At 48.8% G+C, this 20,967-nt stretch overlaps 1 protein-coding gene across 1 annotated transcript in view; it reads left to right on the top strand.

Moving 5' to 3' along the window:
* Positions 1 to 9,300: 9,300 nt before the first annotated feature.
* The window catches only part of AFAP1L2 (actin filament associated protein 1 like 2), a 38,266-nt gene continuing 26,599 nt past the window's right edge, over positions 9,301 to 20,967 (top strand). Inside the window, exons 1-3 of the mRNA XM_042781049.1 lie at positions 9,301 to 9,424; positions 15,713 to 15,787; positions 17,029 to 17,123. Of these exons, the coding sequence (XP_042636983.1) occupies positions 15,736 to 15,787; positions 17,029 to 17,123 (147 nt within the window). The 5' untranslated portion in view covers positions 9,301 to 9,424; positions 15,713 to 15,735. The remainder of the gene's footprint in view (positions 9,425 to 15,712; positions 15,788 to 17,028; positions 17,124 to 20,967) is intronic.

The following is a 20,967-nucleotide window of genomic DNA, read 5'->3' as shown; positions in this document are numbered from 1 at the left end:
CTGGTGGCATAGTGCCTAAGGCATTTGACTGCTAACCAGAAGGCTGGCGGTTCAAACCCACCAGCCACTCCTTGGAAGGAAGATTGGGCAATCTTTCCATATGTGACCTTTGTTATCTGACTTCTTTCACTCAGCATAACGTTTGCAAGGTTGATCTGTTAGCGGACCAAACGCGGGTCCCTGCCTGGTGTGCAGTCAGGCCAAAATAGTTTATACACCAAGATTGAGAGGAGAGAAAATTATTTATTGCAAAGCAGCAGTGCAAGAAGTTAGGGGTAGTCTGTACCCAGATCTTAACTCCTTGAGATGCCATTGAAACAGTTTTTGTAGGTTTCAGGAGAGGGGGTTGTGCATATTCACAATTTAGGGCATGAAGTGAAATGGGTGACGGATGAGTCAGCTGATAGGGGCTTGGGCAGAGGGGAGAGGGTCAGCAATTAATTTTTGTTCCCTTATGTCCTCGGACCAGAGTTCATTTACAAGTGGTTTCTAAAACATTTCTATTCTCTGTGGCCAGAGTTAATTTACATGTTATTTCTAAAATACTTTTGGGGGGTGATCCAGTTTACTTATCCCCTGCAGGGTCTTATCTAATTATCTGTCTTAACCAGGGTGGGGGAAATAGTTGGGGGTAATCTAGTCTACCTATCTATTCCCATCCAGGTGCCAGGGTTGGGGAAATAGCACTCGGTTTCAGATCTATGTTGTAGCATGGATTGATACTTCATCCTTTTCATTGCTAAATAATATTTCATTATATGGACATACCATATTTTTTATCTACCATAGTTTCCACTATTATGAATAATACTGCAGTAAACATCCATGTACGAATTTTTATAGAGACATGCTTTCACTTCTCTTGGGTATACCTGGGAGCAAAGTGGCTGAGTCCTATGGTAACTTTATTAAATTATTTGAGGAACAGCTTACATCTCCTGGATTTGATTTTGCTTCGTAAAGGCGAACCTGCCTCATTCTGTGGTTTTTGCCATAGGTTGATGTGAACAGAACCCGCCCTTGAAAACAGAGATGCAGATAGTGACAGAAGGAGAAATAGGCAGTTCCTGTCCAAGTTCTGAATGCCCCATTTCTGACTGATGTTCAGGGTGAACCACTATTCCAGAGATACTCTAACTTGGGAGGGAGGGAGGCTCTTAATCTCTGTGGTCATTCCCAGTCAAGGCAGGAAGCAGACCAGGCTAGGGCCACTAAGATGTGGCCCAGTTTGCTGAAACCCCATGACCAAGCACATGGCAGGTGTTTGGGGATCTTAGAAAGTAGGAGTCTGAGAAGTCCTGTGAGAACTGACTTCTTCAGGTTTCCCTCCTATCATTACCACCACCAAACACGTAGCCTAAAGCCATGTCTCTGGAAATCTCCCTTCCTCCTTTGTGTATCTTATCTGGGAATGGTATCAAAGGAGGGCTGAGAAGCCAGGAGGAAACCAGGAAGAGGGGAGTATCCTTGCAAGCAGCTTTCTGTTGGCCAGTGTCCCCTAGAGGGAGTGGAGTCTTAGGCATCCCCAATATCTACATCAGAAGCCTTTCCGTCCCAGGCCTCTCTGTCTGCTGTGATGCCATGTCACTCACCCACCCCGCGGCATCTTAAGCCCCTCTCATTGTACTCCTCCTTCTCCGCTCTTATCCCCCTCCACCTTGTGGAATATGGTGAAAGGGGAGGCGTTTCCAGGCTTCCTGGTACTGGCTATGGCCAACAGACAGCAGACGGCAAGTACTTTGAACTTGGACATACTTGGGTTTGAACTCCAGTGCTGTTGCCACCTGGGGACGCCACTGAGTTAGGCAGTAATTCAGCCTCCCCAGCCTGTCCCCAGGAGAGGGTCAGTGAAAAAGAGGAAGACCCTCGATGAGATGGATTGACCCAGTGGCTGCAGCAACAGGCTCAAACGTAGCAACGATTGTGAGTCAGAAGGCAGGACCGGGCAGTGTTGCGTTCTGTGTTCTGTTGTGCGCAGCCTCACCGTCAGAACCTAGCAACAGCTGTCTCCACCACTGTGTGCTGGCAGGGGCGTGGGGATGGCAGTGCCCTGCAGCACCGGCCACTGTGATCAGGTCACACCTTTGTCCATTCTCAGCTGTACTCAGTTATCTTCCACCTGGCCTCCCTCCAGGCCCTTTGCCGTTCATCCTCCCTACTATTTCAGACTTACTCTTCTAAGTCACCCACCAGCCTTCTTCAAGAACAGCCCGACTGCCCCACCCCGCTGCCTAGAGCCCCTGCACTGACTCCTTGAGTGTTGTCGCTAGCTGTCATTGAGCTGCTCCTGCTAACTCATGGGTACCCCATGCACAGTAGAACGAAACGCTTCCCAGTCTTGAGCCATCCCCACCACCGGTTGCGGGCTGGCCAGTGCTCCATTGTGCTCCACAGGGTTCTCACTGGCTGGTGCTCAGAAGTTGATCCATCAGCCCTTTCTTCCTAGTCCATCGCGGTCTACGAGCATCATAGCAGCACACAGGCCTCCACTGACAGATGGTGGCTGCGTGTGAGATGCGTGGACCGGGAATCAAACTCGGCTGTCCCACCTGGAAGGCAAGCATTCTACCACTGAACCCCAGGGCCCCCTACTAGCACAGCACGCACTGATCTGCTCCACCACCGAGTCCACACTTCTGGCCCCAGAGCCCACCTTTCCCCGTGCTTTGTGAGCCTCTGGACAGAGAGCCTTGTGGTTCTCAGACACACCAAGTGCCTTCATTGCTTCCGTCTTCTGACTGGCTCTTGGCTTTTTTGAAACCACCTTACTCCTCACTTCTCTATGAGCAGCATATAAAATCCTCTCGAATCTGCCCCCAGTTTGTCTCTTTCCTCTGCATTCCTCATCCTTGAAGCCATTCCTAATCACTCTGTTACCCTGTGTATTCACCACCCTCCATCAACAGCTACCAGGCCCCCGGAAGGACTGGGGATGCCGCCTGGTCACTTTTGTCTCCCCAGAGCCAGGCATAGCACTTCTCCCTTTGACTTAGCACATACTTGCTCCTGTGGAAATAAACAAAGGCTGTCTTCCAGGAATCCGGCAGCTTTTGGGAATAGCTGAGGCTTTGGAAGTGAAAGGAGCTTTGGTGGCATGGTGCCTAAGACATTTGACTGCTAACTAGAAGGTTGGCGGTTCAAACCCACCAGCCACTCCCTGGAAGGAAGACTGGGCAATCAACTTTGGTAAAGATTTACCATCTCAGAAACACTAAGGGGTTCTCTATGAGTTGGAATCGACTTGATGATAGTGAGTTTGTTTTTCAGTTTTTAGAAGTGAAGGGACACTTTCACTTTTCATGCTTTTATTCTTTCTCAAACATTCAGAAGCAGTGGCATGGATTGCAGGCAGCAGCCGCATCTCCTGATTTCCTTTCAGTGTTCTTTCGCTTGTCCTCACCCACTGCAGCTGAGTCCAAGGCTCACTGTTGTTTGCCCCTGTTCAGCTGATGGTGTTCCCTGCTTTGACTTCCTGAAGGCTCACTGCCTTTGAGCTGTGTCTAGTGCTTGCAGCCAACAGGAAACTCATGAACAGCTGAAGGAAAAAAAAAAAAAAAAAACCACCTAAAGCTTTGCCCTACTGTACCTTTTCCCTGATGTCTTCCAGGCCTGGGACTGCACTCTTGTCTGACCTCCTAATACCTGAGGTTGGTATCACATCACTAGACTTGAATTTTTGTGGTGTGCCCTTGGTCTGTAATTGCCTCTCAGGCACTAGTCTTATCTTGCTTAATTGAGCTTGCAGTCTGTCCTGTCTCCTTTTTAATTTCCCAGTAAGTTTAGGCTGTGGGTCCTCTAGAGTACTGGGAGTGGGGTCTCCTCTGATACTTAGGGATGGGCTCTGGGATCCCTGGCTGGTGCCCTTTCAAAGTTCACTTGGTTAAGAGTCTACACATTTTAAGTTGTTTTTTTCTTCTTAAAAAAAAAGGCTCTTGGCTTCTTGGAGACTGCCCTTTCTGGGTAGAACCACCCAAACATGGCTTCTTTTTTGCCTTGCCTTTCCTGTCACTTAGCATCTGCTCATCTGTCGAGTCCTGTCTGACTTGACCGCACATAACAACAACAACATCTGTCCCCTAGCAAAGATGAGTGCCACCTCTCACCCCACCTCCAGGCACAGGGCCAGCATCCATCCCCTTCACTCAGTTTTCAGCAAGCCAGAAAGGCACTTGGGGAACCTGCTGGTTCTTGAGAATTCACCTGGGACAGTGAAGAGGGAGAGAGAAGGGTTTTGGGGTACCTTTCCAGCTTTGGCGAGTTCCACTGGGGAGAGTGTGACAGGCTGTGCCTGTCCATCCAGTGAGCTGCCTCCCCCAGTGGTGGATTTGACGATCCTACCAGCTACTGCCCTTCTCACAGCTTGCTTCTGAAATGGACACATCTCCCACCTTTCATTCTAGGGAATTTGTTTTTGTGGTGTGAGTTTCACAGCCTACCACCCCACCAAGGGCCATGGGGTATTTGGGCAGAAATAGGCCGCTGAGCTCTCCCTGGGACCAGGAGAAGACGGGGGTTCTTTCTGTAACAAGGAGGATGTCTTTGTTTTCTAGTACTGCTGTAATAACAGCACAAGTGGATGGCTTTAACATCCATAGTTTAGGGGGCTAGAAGTCTGAATTCAGGGTGCTAGCTGAAGGGGGGGAGGCTTTCTCCCTCTGTTGGCTAACAGTTTAGGAGGGAAGTCCTTGTCTGCTTTGTCTCTGTGGGCCCAGCATTTCTCGGAGATTGCTGTGCGTCTTGGCATCAATCTTCCGTTGGGCCTAGGAAGTTCCCATTGCAGGGACCTTGTGTCCAAAGGACACACTTTGCTTCTGGCTCTTATTTCTTGGTGGTACTAGGTCCCTCTGATCTCTGCCCACTTGTTTAACCCCTTTTATATCTCAAAAGAGAGTGACTCAAGATACAACCTAGTCCTGTAGATGGCATCCTGCCTCCTAAATGTTACAGAGGTGAGGATTTACACAGCACACAGGATAATTACATCAATTCACAAAATGGAGGGAGGGTATGTAACACTGAGAATCATGGCCCACCCAGCCAGGTTAACACATGTTTTTTGTGTGGCATGATTCAATCTGTAATGGGGGAAAGAGATTATCTGGGGCTCTGGTTCTGTCATGGGGAGCCGGTCTTTAGGGGATGCTGGAAGAAAGTCCTACACAGAGGCATTGGGGTCAGGGTGTGTTAAGAGCTAAGCCTTGGAGTCAGCAAACTCCGCTCTCTGCCACAGGACATATGGGACTTCTCTGAACCACCAGATCTTCATCGAAAAAATGGGGACAATGGTGCCTACCTCAGAATGGTTGTAAGCTACCAATCATTTTGCTATCAATTCATTTACTTATTGATTCATTTCACATTCATTCATTCAGTACTTACAGCAGTGTAAAGTGCTGAAGATACAAGAGAGATGTGTGGTCCTGGCTCTCTGAGATACAGACTAAGCTAGCATGAGAAAGACAAAAACAAAATTTAAAAATGAGCAAAGCAGAAGCTTTTTGTTTATTTTGTTCACTTAAAAAATTTATTTTAATAAAGTATATTTGCTTTCTTTAAGTTGTGATAAGCATTATGAAGACTAAGATGCTGAGTTAGAGAATAACAGAATGATCTAATATAACAATATAAATAATAAGAGTGCTCAGGGAAAGCTCAGAGAAGGTACCCTCCTGTTCCCTTCTCCCCCTTATGCAGACAGTAAGGAATGTTTCTTTGAACAGTTCCCCCCCAATGAGGAGCTTAGAGATGGATGCTACTGGTGGAGAGTCAGAAATAACTAATGATGCCACCAAGGATGAGAAGAAAAGCAGAGATGAGAAGAGATGACAGCACTTTTTATGTGGTTGACGTGACATTTCTATGAGCACAGTTTGTGAAGAGCTCTGTGGGCTTCATGTGGTTTACAACAGCCTGGTGACTTGGATAAGGCTTACATGGCTTTCTCCAATTTACAGATGAGAAAACTGAGCCCTAGAAGAATTGTGTACCTCTCAGAGCTCCTGCAGCAGTCTGTAATAGGACAGTTAGGGTTGTAGGATATGACCCTGGGCTCTGACTCCTCACTGGGTGTCTATGGGAGCAAGGTCTTCAGGTAATGGTCTCTGATGCTGATTTGGACCAGTAGTTGGTTCTTAATCTTGGCTGCATGTTGAAATCACCTTAGGGGACTCAAGGAACACTGACTTCTTGGTTCCAACTTCAGAACTTCGGATCTGGTCAGTCTGGTGTGTAGCCTCAGCTTCAAGATCTCTCAGCTGTCCAGGTGATTCTGGTGTATGGCCAGGGTGGAAAAGCGCTGTTCAGAGCCACAAGCAGCTGGTTGCTATTAATGAGAATGTTTTGGAGAGCCAGCCAAGCAGGGAGGTGCCAAGGTGACTCCTGTTGACAGTGTCTTGTTCTTAATAGAGATGTGGGTCCTTAACAGCCACAGTGACTATGCCCTGAAGCCTAGACTGCTGCCTTCTGAACTGCTATGTCTGCAAGGTAGTTCCAGGTAGAAATGGCCCAAAGCACCTTCTCGTGGTAGTCCTTGAGAGTCCATATTTGGCATCTGGATCCATTGAACCAGAGCCTTTAACCAGCTTAGAATAATGATGCTGGACTGGGTGGCGACTGAAATGGTTCAGTTATTGAAGAAACTCTGGGACATTTTGTTTCCCAAAGTGTGGCTTTTAATAGGTCGTCCCTATTTCTGCTGGGACAGAATATTCCTGAGGGCAAGGTGCCATCTGTAGCATGTCACCTAGTGAGCCTGTCTGGTCAGAGCAGTGCACTGGGCTGAGCCCTCGGCTCTAGCAGAGGAATTTTGTTGGGTCAGGTGGCGGGAACTCATTGCCCTTCATGGTTAACAAGGGCACCTTTCCGTTGGTGCAACCCCTAGCCCATGCTGATTTCACCTGATGCTTCATGGTTTGCCCAGAAAGCTCCTGTGGCTGTCCTCTTTGGGTCAACATTTGACCACCCAGAAGACCTTATTCTCTGCCCTGTGTTCTGGGGGTTCACTGTTCCTCCTTTGTCCAGAGCTTCTGATTATAAACTGGCCCAGTGTGATTGATGGTGGGTTTGATCCATGGTACCAGGGAGGCCAGGGGGGTGAAGATGAGGCAGTAAATGAGTATGGACTTGTAGAAAATGCTTGTTTCTCCCTCACCATTGATGTTCTCCTGGGATGAGACTGACGAAAGGTCACCCATGAGGAAGGAGCTCAGGCTGGTCGAAGTGAAGGAATCACTAGTAAAGCAGGAGCCTCCAAAGGTTCCAGAAGGTGGTCAGGTCTCTGGGTTCCAAGTTTTGGAACAGCTAGTCTGTTCATATGGTGCTCTTCAGGAGTTGGCTTCATTTGGACCATTTGATGGAGGAATTGTTTGCGTTCCCAGTGTCGATACTATATTATATAAACTATAAAAGTGGGGAGGAATCCTGATCTAATAAAATACTTTAGTGAGATAGGACCTTCTAGACCACCTGGGTTTTCGGTCGGCTTCCCTTCAGACCTGGTCCAGACCAGCAATTTATTTTTCTTGTAAACTAACTGTGATGTGCCTTGGTGCACAGAGACAAAGGATGGATTTGCTTTGCTCTCATTCACTCATTTAGTCAACAGATATTTAGTGGCATTGTGTTAGACCCTGGAAATAGAGCCTGTCTTCTTGGCACAGTCAGATAATGGACACAGATAACTACAATATGGCACAGTCAGGGCTGTGAGGGAGTGTATTAGTGTGTTGTTGCCACAAACTTAGTAGCTGATAGCAGGACACATTTATTCTTACAGTTATGAGGGTTAGAAATCTGAAATGAGTGTGCAAGGCTGTGTGCTTTTTGGAGGCTTTTGTGGAAAATCCATTTCCTTGCCTTTTCCATCTTGTAGAATCTATCAGCATTCTTTGGCCCATGGACCCTTCTTCCATTTTTAAAGCTAACAACATATAGTACCTTCTCTCTTCCATGACCTCAGCTTTTATCTTTACATCTTCTAACTTTATTGCTTTTCTTTTATAAGAACAGGGAGCTCTGGTGGCATAGTGGTTAAAGTGTTTGGCTGCTTTGCAGGAGAAAGATAGGTAGTGTGCTTCCCTAAAGATTTATAGCTTTGGAAACTATGGGATGAGTCTGTTCTGCCCTAAGGAGTCCCTGTGAATCAGAATCGACTCAACGACAGTGGGTTTGTTTTTCAGTTTTATAAGGACCATTGTGATGACATTGGGCCCACCTGAATAACCCAGGCTAATGGCACCATCAGTAAGATCTTTAAACACATCTGCAAAGTCCCCTTTGCCATGTAAAGAAACATATTTGCAGGTCTTGGGAGTTAGGGTGCGGACATCTCGGTCCATTGCTCAGCGTGCTGGTGACATGCGATCATCTGTCGAAGGAGGCCTCACTGCTGTAGGGTTTCAAGGCTGTGACTTTTCAGTAGCAGATCACCAGGCCTGTCTGACCAGATGCCTCTGGGTGGCTTAGAACTGCCAACCCTTAGGCTGGTAGTCCAGTGCCGAACCATTTGTGCCACTCGGCCTCTGCACTTCTCTTTGTGGCTGAGTATTATGGATGCCACATTTTGTTTATCCATTCAACTGCTGATGGGCATTTTGGTTGTTCACACCTTTTGGCTGCTGGGAACGGTGCTACACTGGATGCTGGTCTACAGGCTTCTGTTTGCATTCTTCCTTTCAGTTCTTTGGGGTAGAGGCCTTGGGAGTAGGACTTTACTGGGTCATCTGGTAGTTCTATGAGCGGCTTTGAATCCTGGCTGTCCCATGATCAGAAAGTCATGCTGCCAACCATGATCAGGCTGCACTGTAGACTTTCAGAGATGGAAGGAGCGTTTAGAGCATTTTACAGGAGAGAGGGAACTGAGGAGGTTAAGTAACAGGCCCAAGGTCGCCCAGAAGGACTCAGGGTGAGAGTCATGCCTGTTAGGAATTCTGCTCCAGGAGCAGTGCTCAGCAGCCCCCAAGGCACTTTGAAGTCTCTGTTTTCTTTTCTGTTTCCCTACAAGAACCCTCGGAGGGCAGGCATTTGCAAGGGAAGAGATACATGCAGAAGGCTGGGCTGTGTGGCCACTGCAGCGCCTCCTGCAAATGCTAGTTTGGGCTGATAACATCCGTCTCTAAGCCGGGGGCCTGTTTCTCTCTCCCTGTGACCTGGGAACCAGGGCTCTCGCCTCCTGGCTGGGCTCCCTGTGTGCTGCCAGACCCCTGCCAGGTCCACCGCGGGCTGCTGCAGGGTCAAGCTGGGCCTTTAGAGAAAAAGCAGCTGCTGTAACGGCCCCGTGTGTTTTCTGTCTCCCTAGCCCTGGAACAGCTGCTGACGGAGCTGGAGGACTTCCTGAAGGTGCTTGATCAGGAGGACCTGAGTAGCACTGCGGCGGTGAAGAAGAGCTGCCTGGCCGAGCTCCTCCGTCTTTACGCCAAAGGCAGCAGTAAGTGTGGCCTGGGCCTGTGAAAGGATGGAAACGGAAAGGCGCACAAAGAGGACTCGCCTAGAGGGGCTCTCTGGGGTCTCCGAACTCACCCACAAGAGAGGGTTGGAGACGCCACTTTTCTTGATTGGTTGAAGGTCGAGAAGGAGCAAATACACTATTATAGTAACAGCCACCACCTGGAGCACTTGCCATGTGCACAGATGGTAACTTGTGTGTTCGAGACATCCCTGTGATGATGTTGGTTATTACAGATGCAGAAACCCAGGCCCAGAGAGCTGAAATAATTTGCCCAGTGTTGTACAGCCCAAGGGAAAACAGGGAAACAGCTTTAAGACTTTGTCAAGCACAAAACCCTGAGTTTATCATTTTTTTTATCCTTTGTATTGAGGTAGAGTTTATATACGATAAAGTACACAGATCTTAAGTATTCAGTGAGTTTTGACATTGTATACACCTGTGTAACTGCCCCCCAAAACAAACGACAGCGTTTCTGTCATCCACGAAGTCTTTCTCACCCCTTCCCAGTTAATCGCCTCCTCACCCCACCCCAGGGCAGCTGCGGTTCTGATTGCTCTCACCGTGGTCAGTACTGCCCGTCCTAGGGCTTCGTATCCACGGAATCACACAGTATGCGCTTGGTGTCACTTCTTTGCTCGGGGGTTTCGTCCTTGCTGCTAGGCCTGTCACTAGGTCATTCTTCTTACTGCCCAGCCATAGTCCATGAGAGAAATCCACCATGTTTCATCATGCATTCCCTTTTTGGTGCCATTTAGCTGTAGGTAGTTATGAGTAAGGCTGTTAGGAACTTCTTAGACAAGTTGTCTTACAGATGGATGTTTTCATTTCTAGCAAATGAGTTTTTTTGGTTTTATTTTTCCCCCTCAAAAACTCTTTGTGAAGTCAAAACAGCTTAGTTGACTTTATTGCTACGTAAGATGTTTGAGCATGGGAAGGTGACGCCTGAGGACAGGGATGACAGGACGTCAAGTCCACCTGCCACCCGGCAGGAGCAGCTGAAATCCCTGCAGGAGCCGGCCTCTGCCTGGGAAGGAGGGAAGGCTTCCATCTGCCACAGCCACCAGTCAGTCAGGAAATCCCTCCTCAGGTCCAACCTGCATCTGCCCCCCTACCTTTACAGCTTTTTGTTCTCGGTGGAATTAGTGTCTCGTCTGAATAACAGAGCAGTTATTAAACCAAGCGTGTTGCTGTAAGCCCAGCGGCCTTTTCTGCTGACAGACATCCCTGACGTCCCAGCCTTTAATCAGAGCTGTTTTTCCCAAGCTCCTCTGTCGCCTTTGCCCCTCCCTAGGCTGTCCCACGGTTCCCAGGCTTCTCCGGGCTTTGTAGTGGGTGTCTGCAGGCCATCAAAGCAAACCGTTGGTGGGACCATGGATGGGAAATTCCCATGACAGCAGGTGAGTTAAAGAGGGATGACTCACCGCATGGGAGGCTTGAAAGCTCACTGCCCAGACCATCGCAGTCTGTCTGACTGGAGAACCTTCAGTTGTAAAGAGCATCTCTTTATAAATAATATGATGGGCTCTGACCCACAGATCTTTGTGCAGACTACTCAGTTAGCACCCACACTGGTTTAATGGTCTATGTAGCTTCCTAGAGGGGAGACCCCTGTCCTACCCCCCATCTTTGTACATCCTGCTCTTCCCACCTTCCGTCATGCAGCTTGCAGGGCTGCTGAGGACAGTGTATGGCAACTGTGCACTGCCACCCAGACCACCGGTAACTGCACCATACCGAGGCCTGTGGTTACCACCTTCTATGCTAGAGAGTGACATCCACTTATTAACAGCCACCATTTGAAAGCAAACCTTCTTAGCTCTCTTTGCACCCAAGTAGACTGCATGGTTGTTATCACAGCAGCTAATGGGGCCATGGCAGCTCAGTGGTAGAATTCTCACCTTCCACGTGGGAGACCTGGGTTTGAGTCCCAGCTAGCGCACCTTGAACATAGCCACAACTGCTCTGTCCTTGGAGGCTGGCATGTTGCTTTGGTGCTAAACTGGTTTTAGCAGGGTTCCAGACTAAGACGGACTAGGAAGAAAGGTCTTGGGAGGTACTTGCAAAAAAATCAGCCGTGGAGATCCTGTGGATCACAGTGGTCTAATCCTTGTATGCGTTGTATTGTCATGAGTCAGGGGCCAACCCAGTGGCAGGTAACAGCAGTATTGGATGCTTACTGTGTCCCAGGATTATCCTTGATGTGTTAAATGGCATGGATTACATCCCTTAGTCCTTATCCCTGAGTCTACCAGGGAGTAGTTCGGTTTCACCAAAGGGAACCACTCCTGGGAAGTGAGTGGCAGAGCCAGGGCTGTGCCTGGGTAGGTGGACTTAACCATTATTCCTACCTCGCCTGACCGCACTGCACTGTCGGATTAATCGTTGGGTAGCAAGGATAGAGTCCCAAGCTTCCCTGGAATTACGGTAGAGCGTTCGTCTTCCTCTCTCAACCTCCCAGGCCCCTTTTCCGAGTGTCTTCCAGAACATCAGCTCAGCCTGATGGGTCCATGCCACCTGTGGCCTTCCTGCTCTGAGCTGTTGTTCACACCCACATGTTCCAGAAGAGAGTATAGTAGAGTGAGTGTGTGAGTCCATTTGGTTTTCTGCTCTTTTCCTACTGTAAATGTGGGTTTTCTACTTTTTGCTTTGCTTTTGTCTGGATGTAAGGTCAAGGCAAAACCAACACCTGCTCTTGGGGGGCTTGGCCACCTGCTGTGTGCCCATGCCCTGACCACTGTGTGCTTTTGCACCGATAACCAGCTTGGAGGCTTCCTGGATGGTTTGGGGACTTTCCTCGAATAGGAAGACCTTCAAATGCTACACCCTTTTGATCAACTGTCACTCTTTGAAAGAGAGGTCTGTGTTTTGTCTCTCTGCTTCTACCCAGTTCTCTGGGGAAGATCTCCTTTGCAGATAAGTTCAGGTCCCCAGAAATTACATAACTTCGTCAGAGCATTCCAAGCTCTCCTTTCCAGTGTCTGTGGCTGCTGTCCTTTTGCACTGTGTGTATAACTATATGATTCAGGTCTCTCTTCCCCCACTTCAAAACAAAACAAACTTGTTGCTGTAGACTTAATTCTGACTCATGGTGACGCCATGTGTTTGAGTCGAACTGCTCCGTGTGGGCTGTTCTTGGCTGTAATCCTGACAGAAGCAGTTGTCTACAGTACCCCTGGGTGGGTTTGAACCACCAAACTTTGAGTTAGTGGCTGAGCACAAACCATTCGTACCACCCAAGGACCTGTCTCCCCCACCAGGTGGCTGGTTTCATGAAGGTGGAGACAATGTCTGTTTTATTTGCTGCTGCATCCCTGGCACCCAGTTCAGAGCCTTGAACAGAACTGATCATGCTCGGTGCGCTTTGAAGATGAATGAGTGAATGATAAAGTTCTCTTGCCCAACCTTGCTGCCTCCTAGCCCTGGGACCCGTCAGCAGCCTCTCCTTACAGGTCACTGTGCTTTTCCACAGTTGAGATGTAGGTCCTGGGAGCCTTTACTAAGCATCCTGAACTAGTGCTGGATTGGTGACCCTTCTCAGGTGCTAACTGAAAGGTTGATGGTTCGTACCCACCCAGAGACTCCGTGGAGGGAAAGACCTGGTGATCTGGTCCTATAAAAATTACAGCTGAGAGAACTCAGTGGAGCAGTTCTTCTCTGTCACATAGGTTCACAGTCGATGATGCCTAAGGATGAAATCAACAGCATTTGGAAACCAGGTCACCCACAGCTTGCAGGCTTGTCTACCAGGTAGGCAGACACAGCCTGGTAAGGTGACCAGACCACTGCATGTGTTCTCTGTAACTTGTAAGTCCAAGTCTTGAGGAAAGGCACCTGCCTCACAATTAAAACAATTGCCTGTGTGTGTGTGTAGGGAAATGAACTTAGGCAATAAAGTGTAAAAATGATTCTAAAATGAGCATTAAACACGATGTCGCTCCAGCTCCTTTTCTGGTGTCTGTCAGGCTCATCTGTTTGTTCATGTGCTGGTAGTTTGTCTACACGTATTCGGCTTTCCTTTTTTCCACTTTCAGAATTGCTGCATGTGCACATTCTCTGTGTTCCAACATTGACATGTTTTTCCTTTTTCTCTGTTTTAAAGCTGTATGTCTTGGGCAACCTGGTTCAGCAAACACAGAGCTATCCTTAGTTTGAACAGTTGGGTAGTATCTACTAACAGGTGGCCTAGAATAGTTAGTCAAAGTGCCTAATGCACTTGACTGCTAACCAGAAGGCTGGCAGTTCAAACCCACCAGCCACTCCTCAGAAGGAAGACAGGGCATTCTACTTCCGTAATGATACTGCCTCGGAAACCCAAGGAGGGGTCGCTGTGAGTCAGGTCCAACTTGATGGCGTGTAACAACAACATGGGTAGGCATTTAAGTGGTGTTCTGTCTTGTCTTTTTTTTTTTTTTTAAATCTTGTATACTATCACAATGTATACCCTCAAGTTTTTTATTTTTAATATGCTGAGTTTATTTGTAAGTTGATGTTGGATCAAAGAGTATGAATATTTGAGTTACACTCCCAAACAACTCCCATAGTGATTATGCCAGCTGATACATTCTCCTTTAAGGCACTTGTTTCAAGGTGACTTAGTGTAAGAGATGTCAGCGTGTCACCATCCTGCTGTTGTGGAGCCTTTATCTCTCAAGCATTGGACTGTTGCTTTAAAATCTTTGTTAGTTACGAAATTACCTGACTTTACCACTTTACCTAATCTGAGTTTTGTACTCTTGAAAGCTTGAGAGTTTGGGAGAAACAGGCAGGATTTCGTCATGAATGGTTTCCATGTTGTCTTGACTAAAAACCTGCGGCCCAAGGGTTAGGTGTTTTGCCTAGAATTAGACCATTAATGGCAGAGCTTGACCAAGACCCTGTCTGCTCCCCACTCCTTCCCAGAACATTTTCCCCATGCCACAGTCTGGAGAAGGAACTGACCCCACCTCCTCTGGGTCCCAGTCAGTGACAGTGTGAAGGCTCTGGCTATGCTTAAACCCCATGGTTCTCTCCTGGGAACTGTTGTAGCCCGTGGTATGAGGGAGATGCTGCTGACGAGTCCCGCGGGGCTGAATCCTGAGACTGATGCAGCCATATCCTCCTTCAGTTGAAAGGTTGGTGATTCCACCCCAACCTGTGGTGCCATAGAAAAACCTGGTGATCGGTTTCTGTCAGGATTACAGCCCAGGAAACCCTGGGGAGCTCGGGTCTACCCTGTGACGTGCGGGGTCGCCATGAGTCATTACAGACTTGACGGCAGTGGGTCTGCTTTTCGTGTTTTGTTCTTGGTTCTCAAGCCTCTGTTTTTGAGGCCTGTTCGCTAGAGTCTGGGTGGTGTGTGGCCATGGAACAGACCGACGCTGAAATGCCTCTTTCACCAGGGGTTTGAATTCAGTCCTTCGGCTCAGGAACCAGGTCTTCAACCACTGGAATGTATCAGCCACGAGTTCCTAGGAAATGCAAATTAAGGGCTGTGAAAGGAGTATGGGAGAATTGCTGAAAGGAAAGACACTAGGATGAGTTTCCTTTGCAGGGTTCAGAGGAAAGGTTCACTGGGGCATTAAAATCCCAGCAGGTTTCAGGAGGTCAGCTTTTCTCCACCCGACCGGCACTGGGAGGAGGATCTAACCTGCACCGCAGTGATGCTGAAGGAGAGGGGAGGGCTGTGTTGCTGTGGGTACACTTGCAGAGCAGGTGGACGGTGGCTTCTGGTTCCAGTTCTCAGTACACTCACTCCTTCAAATCTAGTGCCCATAAGCTTTGGCTGTCTCAGGCCCCCACAATGGTACCCTCCCTAGATAACTGGGAGCTAAACTTCCAGGTCCTCAGTGACATCACTGTTAACTAGACACCACTCAGATTTAATGAAGTCACTCAAATAATTCAGACTAGAGAGAGAATGACTGATAGGGCATATTTACAATTTAAATGAAATTCTAGGAAACCTGGAGAAATCTCTGCTTGGTAGACCATGAGGCAGACTTTTATTCTGAGGTGTGGCTCACTTGCCACTTAAGATTTTCATTCCTAAAGCTAACCTTCTGTATCCCGCCCTTTTCCCCTGAACTGGGAAATAAGCTGTCAGCAACTTGTCGTTTCTTTTTTTGAAATCTGTAATATAAACTCAATCAGTTCAAAAGGTTATGTTCTCCACTGGGATTTAAGCAGATGACAACGTTTGGCTGAGTGGGGGGACACTGTGTGTCTCTGGAAACCCTTTCCCTTCATGAAGTTAACACAAAGCCCACGTCTTTGGTCTTCCTCCTGCAGATTCTGATGAGGAATACATTTACATGAACAAAGTGACGGTCCACAAGCAACAGAATGCCGAGTCCCAGGACAAAGGTATGGGTGGGGAACAGACATGCTCGGTTCCGCCCTTCCCTCCTCCCTTCCAGCCAGGACCACAGACAGGCATGGCCACATGGGGTTGTTTTTGGAAGCCACATTTTGGTGGATGGTATTTTGGGATGCTGTATTTTGGGAGATTTTGGAGGGCCACCTCCCGTCCCTTGCGTGGATAAGGAATCTGTGCCTAAAATTGCTCAGCTTTTCCCAGCACCATCCCCGGAACAGGAAGTCGTGATTCAGATGGTCTAACCGAGCAGCTGTGTCTGGTGCTAATCCCACAGTGCTAGCATACGTCCACTAGTAGGAGTTTAGATGAGAGAGAGAGAGAGAGCACAGAGAAGAGAAACAGTGGTAGACGTAACTGCCTTAATATTCAAAGATTGTTCAAAGGTGGTCTCTTGGGCAGAACATCATAGCTTCGGTTTGAAGAACACAGTGTGTCTTCCATGGTGCCTCATCCTCTGCTCACTGCTTTTCTCTGATGCATCCTCCTGCTGTGGGTCCAGAAGATCCCAGGGAGGCCCAGAGGTTTGCAGAGCTGTGGGCTGCAGAGGAGGGAGGGGAGGGGGAGGGTAAGAACCTCTATTTCCCAGCTCAACTCGAATGCCAAGGCTTAGCGAGAGATGGGAACCCAACACCTCAGACACTCAGTCCTCTGGAGATGGGTGGTGCTTTGTGCCTGTTACAGGCTCAGCTTTGAGACCTCAGCCACTCAAGACAAAGGCCAGTGCTGCCCGCTTCATGTGCTTTCTCCTTCCCAGCACACGGGGTGCCCCCACCTCCCTGGCATGGTTTCCCCACCGCAAGCTGAGGCTCAGCAGGGGTTCATCCATAAGAGAGACTGCCCCTCTTCCGGTGACGTTTGCTTCTGGGTAAACTGTGGGCTGGAAAGAGCCGTAATCACAGGGTCGGTGCTGAGCGAGGCTCAATATAGTGGTCATTGGGCAGCTCTTCTGTGAGACAAAGCTCTGCGGCTGGGCTGTTTTTGACGAGGGGTGGATGATGGGGGCAAGGAGGCATACCAGAAACCCCAAACAGGTTCCTCTTGAGGCTAAGCCACTAGTGCACCCTATTCTTGGAGGAAAAACACCATCATCTCTGGAGACTGCCTGTCTGGTCAGTTATCACCTGCCAATGGAAGTCACTGCATAGTGACCAGCCATTCCTGGATAGTGAGACCCCACTGTGAGGCAGGGCACCCCTCACTGAAGCCCTTCTCTGTTTCCTGCCCGCAGCCTCTGAGGAGAAGAGCCCACTGAGCAACGGGGAGCCCGGCCAGCACTCCTCAGCCCCCCAGAAGAGTCTGCCTGACCTTCCACCACCCAAGCTTGTAAGTGTTGGCCCAGGAGCCCCTGCTTTCCCTGGTGCAGGCCCTAGAACTTCCTGCCGTTTGTCCTCACAGATCTTGGCTCCATCAAGTGCCTCCATTTGCTGAGCACCTACTGTATTCAGGGCGTGGGGCAAGGCCCTGGGAAAGATGCAGCAAAAGTAGGCACACCCCTGCCCACAGTGATGAGCCATTTACTTGGCCCCAGTACTCAACGTACCAGGGATAGTGGGTGTGGGCGGTGGAGGGAGATGCCTCTGTCCAGTGCCACCACGGGCAGTGGTGCTGTACCAGGCTGCTTCCCCCAGAACCACGTGAGTGGGGCCCTGTGGGGCCACGGTTCAGCCAAGACCACGGTGACATCGAGAACAGAAATGGTGAGCATATTGACACAGTGTAAAGACTGTGCCCAATCAATGTCACAGATCGTTATGCCTAGGAACTTGAATGGGAGAAGGTTATGCTGTGGTATTTCACCAGAAATTAACCATTTATATCAAGTGTGTGTGTTTATGTCACATCGCACTACACTCCCTGCCTGAAATCCCTCGGTGGTTCCCACGTTCCCAGGTTCCTTAGCTCTAGCCCCGTCACCCCTCTTTCTGAGGCCGGTGTCTGATTCTGATGCAAGTGCCTTCGTTTGCATACCCCGGGGCAGCTGCTGATGGGCCAGTGCGTGGGGCGGGCATTCACCAGCTAGTCTTCTGGCACTGAGCTCTGAGTGGTGCCAGCTTGGTTCAAGGAATGTGTGGTTACAAACATGATGGTCAACTTGAGAGGCCCAGGATGTGGGAGAGGGCCTGTAGTGACAGACCTGCTCAGGTCACAGAACAGGGAATGTCACATCCATGCCCATGAGTTCCCACAGCCCTGGATTCTGGCCTTGGGTTTGATAGCTCCTTTGTCAGGCTTCTGCACTTCAGCATCAAGGGCTCTGGGTGTGAATTACGCCTCTGAGCAAAGGGAGGAAGAGGAAGGGCAAATACAGCCTTCCTCTAGAGCAGACTTCCCGTGTTTGTGACCGAGGGCTGCTCAGGGCCAGGAGAGGTCATTGTCAGCATAGAGAGAAACCTGGTGCTGGAGTTGTGAGACTGTCACCACCCAAGAGTAATGGACTCTGGGGTGGCCTTTCTGACACGTGGTAACTGTTCCTGTGGATGGACTCCAGGCTCTGGGGAGGCTTCCAGCAAAGGAGCTGACTTTACAGTGGGAGCTGGTTCCCTCCTTGTGGAATTTCTGAGGAGGACAAGTGGTGCTGGCTCCCTTTCTAGGTCCTTCCCAGTTCTGTCTTTGGTGCCCACCCCCTGCCCTGGGGGTGGGGTGGGGGCTCTTGGGTGTGGAGTGAGGGGGTGCTGGTATGAGCCAGGGACTCCCCCTCCCTGCCCACATGCACATACGTTTTCTCTTTGTTAGTACTCTTCTCTGGTCAAGGCTGGACTGAAGCAGCCAGAACCCTAACTCCAAGGCCCCGGGAGAGGTGGCGTCATGGTGAGGGGAACAGCTGTGTGCTTGGCCTGAGTGAGGAAGAAAAGCAGGAGCGTGGCAGCTAGGCCCAGCCAAGCCTGGGCCTGGGGTGACCCTGCGGCCTCTCTTCTTCGGTCCCTTCCCTCCCTGACCCAGAGCTTCAGGGCTCCGTGGTGGCTCCCCCACCTGGATGTCTGCCCCACCCTGTTGCCTGCCCAGTGCACATCTGTTCTTGCTCAGGATGCTGGCCTGCCTGGGTCCTGAGTTCTCACTTCTGTGTCTTGGGTCCCCACCCCACCCTCATAGGGTCGGTGGGGAGCAGGCCCGTCCAGCAAGGGGAAGGAGCAGCCCGGGGTCGGAGCAACCTCATGGGTGTGGGCAGTGACTCAGGCAGCTGTAGTGTTTCCAGGCTGCTGTCTGCACCACCGGGTGCTGTGGTCACTGCAGGAGAACCAGATGTCTGCTGGCCACTGTTGATCCTCCTGGCTACCACAGCCATCCCTGTCCTGGCTCGCCTTTGAGGCCTGTACACGTGTAGGCGCTGGTCTTAAGTGAGCTGCTCTATGAGAGAAGCAGCTGACTCCACAAAAGGATGTTGCCGTGGTCAGTTGGGGAAGCTGGGGCTGGTCTTGTCCACTAGCCCCTACCTGGGATGTATCCAACAGTGCACTGTGGGGCAGTGAATGCCTCAGGTAATCTGGGCCAACCTTCATTTTCAGCTCTTGTGTCTATATCAGAGGTTGGCAAACTATATCTGGCCCCCTGTCTGTTTTTGTAAATAAAGTTTTATTGGAACACAGCCACACTTACTTAGATATTCTCTGTGCCTGCTTTTGTGCTACAACAGAGTTGAAAAGCTGTGACAGAGACCCCATGGCCTGCAAAATCCTAAAATATTTATTACCTGGACCTTTACAGAAGAAATTTCTCCATTTTCTCCTGGATCATCTCCAGGTATCAAGACCATGTAGCTTTCTTCCCTTGTCTTTTCCTGAGAACCATCAGGAAATTATTTCATGTTTTGAAGTCTCTCTTGTGTCTTCATTTAACATTTACAGTCATGATGATGATGATGATGATGATATTATTGATGATTAAATTAATGGTCCTTTAACATTAATCCTGGGGGACTAGGATCTCTTTCTCCTTTGAACTCTGGTAACAGGCCATGTGTCTGTAATTATGTGACTCCCTTCTGAGCTGTTATGAAAATCTTTTCACCACTTAATGTACCACAGGCTCATATCATTTGCCCCAGCAGCCCCTACAGGCAGGGACTCTGTCAGTAGGAGAGCATGGTACGAACCAGGTCCAAAAGTCTTCTCCATACTCTCCAAACTGCATCTCTTCTTCCTCCATCAAACACATCCATGTAACTTCTCCCCTTTGGATGGATATTTTTACACTTTTTTAGGTTAGTAAAACCTTTAAATGTACATCAGATAGTGCTGAGCACAAATTAATCCTTACAACTACCCCATGTGATAGGTATTTCTAGCCCCCCCTTTTACAGCTGAGAAAACTGAAGCACAGAGAGGTTAACGAACTTTCCTGGGGTCCACACAGCTGGATTCAAACCCACCCCTGGCATCTGAGGTTGAATTCCTCAGTAGTGTCCTGTCTCTTGGTAGGGATGCAAAATTTACATTTTTTTTAAATAGTATTTTAGTGTGTTTAAGGTGAATATTTACACAGCAAATTAGGTTCCTATTTAACAATTTCCACACAGATGGCTCAGTGACAGTGGTTACTTTTTTCACAAGGTGTAGTCATTCATTCTATTCTGTTTGCACCATTTCCAGTGCTCTAGGTTCCCTGCCCCTTCACCTTCTCATCTTTGTTTGAAAGATGGTCTTGGACCATTCAGTCTTTTGTAGATGGTTGTTTAAAGAGTTCAGGACTTGCACGTGATAGTCTTTGTTATGAACTGATGTGTTATTCCTCAGGGAATAATTTTGGTTAAGATTTAAGGAAAATCACAGGGTAATAGTCTTGGGGAGTCTTCAGGTTTCATTTGGTCCAGTAAGTCTGTACTTTTTAAGAATCGGATTTCTGGTCCACATTTTTCTCCGGTTCTACCAGGAGCTGTCTATTGTGGCCCTGATCAGAACGGGTCAGTAGTTGGAGCTAGGCACCATCTAGTTCTTCCGGTCTTGGGGTAGATGAGTCATGGAGAGTGCTTCTCCTGCAGACTGCTTTTTTTTCTCTTGGGTTTTCCTCTTTCTCTTCTGTTCTGGATGAATAGACACCAATAGTTGTGTTCTACATAGGTGCTTGAAAGCGTTTAGGATCCTCAACACTACTCATTGCATTGGAGTTTAGAGCATTTACTTTGTGAACTATAATATGCTAATTAACTTGAGTTGTCCCAAAAGGCTATAAT

This window comes from Orycteropus afer, unplaced genomic scaffold (assembly GCF_000298275.1).
Source record: "Orycteropus afer afer isolate SDZICR_OR568_19922 unplaced genomic scaffold, OryAfe1.0 scaffold00082, whole genome shotgun sequence".
In the NCBI taxonomy this organism is placed as follows: Eukaryota; Metazoa; Chordata; class Mammalia; order Tubulidentata; family Orycteropodidae; genus Orycteropus; species Orycteropus afer.
This window is presented reverse-complemented; position numbering and strand designations above follow the sequence as displayed.